Source organism: Capra hircus, chromosome 11 (assembly GCF_001704415.2).
Source record: "Capra hircus breed San Clemente chromosome 11, ASM170441v1, whole genome shotgun sequence".
Lineage (NCBI taxonomy): Eukaryota > Metazoa > Chordata > Mammalia > Artiodactyla > Bovidae > Capra > Capra hircus.
In genome coordinates this window covers 11,027,015-11,033,404 of record NC_030818.1, presented here as the reverse complement: position 1 = coordinate 11,033,404, position 6,390 = coordinate 11,027,015, and the positions used below count along the sequence as shown (strand labels likewise).

The window sequence follows — 6,390 nt, the reverse complement described above, 5'->3', positions numbered from 1 at the left end:
TGCCCGGCAGAAGCAAGCACAAAACTGCTCAGGAGAAACATACCCTCAACCCAGGCTACAGAATATTACTGACCAGGTAAATCCCCACTTAAGATGATCTCACAAGCTAAAAATGACAGTACATAGAAGGAAGCAATGTACCATGAATTAGAGTGTGTAAGACCCTTTTGAACTTCAGTAAGATCCAGGAAGTCTGAGTTGACAGCCTGGATGTGGGGGAGAGAGGGGTAAAAAATGAATCCTACAGAATTGTAGTTATTTAGGTGATTTTGAGAACCAAACAAATGGTGGTCTCCATTAGCATAAACTGGGTATACAAAAGGATGATTTGGTTTTAGACAGATTGTATTTGAAATGGTGGTGAGCATCCCCATATAACATCCCCATATGGAGATGTTCATTATTCAGAGTCATGGGCTTCAGCTGGAGTAGAGATGAGGGCTGGCTGGCTTAGATGTCATCTGTGTAGCAGATAGCTGAAAGCCTAGGAATTAACATGCTCTCCAAGGAGAGTGTTGAAATGGGGAATGAGGGTCTCAGAACTAAGTCTGGGAAAACACCCACATTTTTGAGGACTAAATTAAAAATAGGAGCAAGTAAGGAAAATGAGTTATTTGTCCCTGATTATGTTTGGGTCCTGGTTTGGGACAATTTTCTGAGTGTTTCACTTAATTCTTTCCATCTCTGGCCTATTATTCTTTTCCCTCAAAATCCCTAGGGGAAATTCCAGTAAATGGAGCAGTTTCTCTTGGGAATAAATAGGAGGGCCTTCTTAGCTGGGAGTTCTAGAACCCAGGCTGGGCCCTGGTACGAGCACCACTACTAAGTCACTTCTTTGGGGTGCAATTTTCTTATCAGTGACTTTGAGCCTAGGTGGGTGTGAGGACAAGGTGGGACACAATGGAGCTGACAGTACGTGATGGAGTGCTGCTGAAGGGGACAGGGGAGGGGTGGTCGGACACCACTCGCCTTCTGCCCTTCTTACTTGTTCAGGTTGTGTAGTTTGAAACCAGTTGCTTGAAATCGGGGTCTTTATGCTCTTTCTTACCCTACTCTGCATGGGAAGTATAGTCAGGTGGTCTATGCCTATAAAGTGAAAGGTGTGGTCCCTTAAATAGTAAGATAATGAGAGTCATCATCATCTTATGTCTCCAGGGATCTACCACTTCCCTGTTACAGTGCCTGATGCTCCACCATTTGAGACTCACTACAGGGCTAAACACTGCTCTCTATAGGCTACTCTATTAAAGTGCTGACTCTCCTAGAACTGTTAGTCGCTCAGTTATGTCCAACTCTGTCGAACCCTCCAGGCTCCCCTGTCCATGGGATTCTCCAGGCAAGAATACTGGAGTGAGTAGCCATTTCCTCCTCCAGGGAATCTTCCTAACCCAGGGTTTGAACCTGGGTCTCCTGTATTGCAGGCAGATTCTTGACTGTCTAAGCCAGGAAACCCCTCCTAGAGGAGGGAGCAGTGAATCCTTCACCACAGACTGGTTTATTCGATACAAGGTACCCAACCACATGAAAGCACTTAGCACTTTGGGAGAAAAATGGGTAGAATTCAGTGACTTGATAATTTTGTCTCTTGTCAACCAGAGTGTGGGGGTGGAGGGTGAGCACATCTGAGTTAGTGAAGGAATGAAGTGGCCAAAGGATCAAAAGCTGGGTTGATCTGGCATCTTAGGGCTGTAGGACTCTCTTAATTCAGGAATAGCTCAGCTCAGAAAAGAATGAAGTCCTCAGACAGGCTCTATCCTTTCCGTAGCAGAGAGGAGCTATCAGGGAGGAGAGATGGGGTGCACAGCAGGCTTTTAATACTCCAGCAGCTACCCAAGATGGAAAGGAAAAGTAAAAGCTTTTGGGTTGGGAATTTAGGGAGAAAGGGAGGGCCAAGATTCACCCACAACCCACCTTCCCCATCACAGGATCATACTTTCCTCACCCTCCTCCTAGCTCCACTCCCTGCTTCTGCCCTCCCCTCTTCCCCACCAAAGCCACAGATGTTCACCTGGAAGGAGAGTTAGGGAAAAGTAGCTGTGGTCATTGCATGAGTAGGTGGTAAATGAACTGCTATGGGAAAAGCAACCAATGTGACTGTGAGCCTCTGACAAACATCCTCTCCTTACTGGGCTTGGCTCTTCTCATCAGTGGTCTAGCTGAATGCTGAGTCCCTTCTGGCCCTGACAACATGTCATTCTTATACAGATGCAAACGCACTGGCTGTTATAACCGACACTCTGGGCGTTCACAAGCAGCACTGAAATACTGCAGTCTTTTGCTGCTGTTGCTACTGCCTGGAGCTCCCTCTAGCTGCCAAATCTATTTCACCTCTTGCTAAGATGCCTTTCCAAACAGCGATTTTAAGCTGAGGTGCCGCCATACTGGAGCTGGGAAAAAAGCATTGGCTTTGGAACCAGACAGATCTGAGTTTGACCCTGTCTGAGTTACCCAGAAAGTTGCATACTTTGCTTCCTTATGCTGCACTCAAGATTGCAAAGATTAAGGAGGATAATATACGCACAATGTTTAATGCCTAAGCCTCTCAACGACTCTCAAGTTCCAGAAACACCTTGAACCCTTAGGTCAGCTGTGATTAAATCCATTCGTTAATGCAGTACACATTTATTGAATGCCTATCACATGCCATTGTGCCTGATCGTAGGTGTGTAATGACTCCATGAGCATGACATCTCCTTTCTTTCCTGGCACACATCTTCATGGGGTGGGGGATGGTCAGGAGCTTGGATGGCAGATTCAGTAAGCTTTTAGCACAATAATTTTAATTGCAAAAATAAACAGTTCTGTCAACTGCTTGAGAGTAGTGTCTGCTTTACAAAAATTAACAACAAAAAGGAAATAACCCCAAAGCAAAACGTTACAACCAATGGCCGCTGAAAACGACATTGCTGTACAAAATCCCGCACGAGACCAGCTCGGCGCTACCCCAGCCTGGCTCTGGGGGTCTTCGAGGGGGCGTGGGGCGTGCGCCAGTTACAAAGAGTGTTTTAAGTTCCAAGTAAGTGCCTACTCAGTGGGGTGGCCCAAGAGAACTTCCCTCCAAAGCGCAGCTGACTCAAAAACAGCGCCTAGACCACGGGAGCTGTCCGTGGAGCTGGTGCTGAACAGGGTGTGTGCGGCGGGCGCTTCGAGGGAACTAGAAGCCGGACCAGAGTCCCGCCCTAGGGCGTGCCGGAAAAAGTGGGCAGAGGAGTGGGGAAGAGGGCGGAGGGTGGGGGCAGGTTTTCTCTTGCGCGCCAGATTGCGGCGCCCCAATCTACAAACCCATTTCACCCTCACAGGGCTGCGAAGGAGAGGCCCAACGAATAAAAGCCAAGGCCCTTGAGCCGCTCCTCGGCGCGCGCCTTCTGCTTGAGGTGCACCTTGCTGTGCCGTTTCTTCTCATCGCTGCGCGCGAAGCGGCGGCCGCACACGTCGCATGCAAAGGGCTTCTCGCCTGTGTGCGTGCGCACGTGTGTAGTAAGGTGGTCGCTGCGGCTGAAGTTGCGAAGGCAGATGCGGCACTGGAAGGGCTTGTGGCCTGTGTGGATGCGCAGGTGGCGGTTGAGCTCGTCGGAGCGCGCGAAACTGCGCACACAGCTCTCCACCGGGCAAGCAAACGCTTTTGCATGCGGCCGAGGGCAGAAGCAGCGTGCGCTGCACTTGCCGCCCCGGCGCCCCTTGCGCCGCGCCTTGGCTGGGGGGAATGGGGCCGGCGGCGGTACAGGAGGTTCGGGCACGGCGCTGCTCCCGGGGATGTCAGCCACTAGAGGTTTCGGGAAGTCCGCTGCGGCGCTGCGAAGGCCCAGCGGGGAAAGCTCAGGCTGCGTACCATCTAGAAACTCTCCGCCTTCGCCGCTACTCCCTCCCTCCCCGCTAGGAGGGGTCAGGAGCCCCGGGAGGCTCTCGGCTCCTTCTCCTAAGTCACCCGGGGCCAGCGGGAAAGTATCGTAGGTCCCCATGGTGTAAAGTCTGCTGGCAGGGCCACCCGGCAGCTCCGCGGGACAGCTGATGGACAGCAGGTCTTCAATCTTGGCCCCCATCGGGGGGAAACGGGCCTCCGGGGCGGCCTGGTAGCCTCCTTGTGACCCACAGCTCCCTGGAGCCCCGGCTGAGAGCAGCTCCCATGGAGAGTACGGACCTTTGAAGGCCGAGGCAGTGTCCAGCGCAGGGGAAGCCGGAGGAGCCCGGAGACCTGGCTTGACGTCGGGTGGGGAGAGATGAGGCTCATACAGACACTGTGAGGGGGCGCCTGCCGAGGGCGAGCCCTCCCAGAACGCCTCTGGGAAAGCAGCAGCGCCCGGATCCGGGGAGAAAAGGTCTGGCGGACCTGGCAGCAAGGCGTCGGAGCCTGCGGGAAAAGAGGCGTCCAGAGGAGACCGGGATGCTGCCGCCTCAGCGCCGGGGAAAGGTGTCAGGCCTAGGATGCCCGACATGAGGTTGAAGAGTGCTTCTGGATCGTGCGGGTGTTCGGGTACTGCCTGGATGAAGAAGCTACCACTGTAGCCGAGGCCAGGGGGAGACGTGGGCGCAGGCCCCTCCAGGAGGCAGGAGTCGGTTAAGTACTCCCCGGCGCCACAGCTGCTCAAGGCCCAGCTCAAGAAATCACCTGCTGAGGAGGGAGCAGGAATCAGCTCCGCGCACATCAAAGCGGGAGCCTCGGAGCCCGCAGCCCCTACCCAAGAAGCCCTCGGTGCTCGCTGACACACGCAAAGTGCCTTTTGCACATTCCGATCTAGCAGGAGCCGGCATACGCCCCAAGACATACATACAAACATGCACACACAAAACACACGTGCGAAAGCAAAAGGACGCCTCCATACACGCACAGGTTCCTGCGGAGGCGCTGGAGGCCTGGTGTGGGTGGGACTGGGGGTGCGCACCACAAGACCCCGAATCTCCTTCCGCCCCTATCCCTACCGCTCGAGCGTCCCCATCCCTGCCTGTTCTCAGGCACCCTGCGTCCCCGCGGTGCGCCGCCGTCTGAGCACCCCTGGCCTCGCTCCTTACCTGCCGGATAGCCGGTGGCTGCGGGTGGGTCCCTGGAGGGCAGCCGGGTCAGGTCGGTACTGGGTTCAGAGCAACAGCCCTCGGTAGACTTTACTAGGAGCGCGTCGGGGCCGGAAAACTCGCTAAGGTGGAGCATGGCTCGGCGGCGGCGGCGGCGGCGGGGCTCCCGTGGCCTCGCCCGCTGGGCTTGGGGGCGCGCGAATGGCGAGGAGCCGAAAGTCGGGGCGCCCGCACCTCACAGACCTAGATGCTCGGACTCCTGGCTCTCACCTCTGGGAAGGGGTTGGGAAGGGGTGGCTGAAGCGCCCTAGCGCTGGGAGGTGGCAGTTCCTCGTCTCTCCAAAGCGCAACCGGGCTCCCCCAACCCGCGGCCCCCCCACTTATATAGCAGCGGCGGCGCTGGCTCAGGGCTTCCGACTCCCCGGGCCACTGCCATTTCGGGAGGCCCCGGCCCTGCCGCCGTGACGTAAATGCCCAAACATGGACACAGGATGTGTGCCGGGGACTCCCGAAAAGGAAAACTCGGGCTGTGACGTCGTTGCCTCAGCCGTCGCCGGGCCCGCGCCGCTGCGTGCGCGCGCACTCCCCAAGCGTGGAGCCCCGTGCGCGCCGGGACCGCGGGCGCATCGGGCTGGGGCGCTGCGCCGCGTGGGTCTGGACGTCTAGAAAGTGCTCTTCTCTCCTGGAGGTAGACGGCGAAGGACGGCTGAAAAAGACCGCGTGACCGTAGGGATTCCATAATTTGGGTTCGAATCCTCTCTGTCAACTACTAGCTGTGTCGTTTCATCTCCCCAAACGTCAGTTTCCTCACCTGTGAAATGGGGATACACATATCTACTTCATAAATTTGCTATGTGAAAGTGAAATTGCTCAGTCGTGTCCGACTCTTTGCGACCCCATGGACTGTAGCCTATCAGGCTTCTCAGTCCATGGAATTTTCCAGGCAAGCGTACTGGAGTGGGTTGCCATTCCCTTCTCCAGTCATTGGATTAGAGCATATGAAATTCTAGGCACAGGGGCACTCCATAAACCGTAGAGATTATTGCCGTAATTCAGTATTTGCTCACGTCCGTGTGTTTTTCATTTTCTTAATAGTTTTGTTGGTTTGGGTTAGTTTGTGCTAGGAAAAATAACATTTAAATAAAAGAGTCATGTCTTGAGAGAAAATGTCAATTAGCAGAAAATTGTATATTCAAGATTGAAAAGTAAAGGTCTCTCTTTACCCACTATTTTTTTAAGAAAAAAACATGCATATGCAAGCACACACACTGTCTTGCAGTAGAATTTTCCCCAACTTGTAACAGCTGAGAGATTGACTCATGTCCAGACATAAAGAGCTTGATCCTTTTGTAAGGCTGTATAGTACTCCACTGCAAGGGCCAT

The 6,390-nt window shown here is 54.0% G+C and overlaps 1 protein-coding gene across 2 annotated transcripts; it reads right to left on the bottom strand.

Moving 5' to 3' along the window:
* Window positions 2,603–5,366, bottom strand: EGR4 (early growth response 4). 2 transcript variants are annotated; one of them, XM_018055038.1, is made up of 2 exons: window positions 5,008–5,366; window positions 2,603–4,609 (listed from the first exon to the last, which is right to left on the bottom strand). In XM_018055038.1, the coding sequence occupies exons 1-2, from the start codon at window positions 5,141–5,143 to the stop codon at window positions 3,294–3,296; spliced, it is 1,452 nt and encodes a 483-aa protein (XP_017910527.1). In that variant the 5' UTR covers window positions 5,144–5,366; the 3' UTR covers window positions 2,603–3,293. The 2 variants fall into 2 exon arrangements, with proteins under 2 accessions (XP_017910527.1, XP_017910528.1); XM_018055039.1 differs by having other exon boundaries at window positions 2,603–4,606; window positions 5,008–5,352.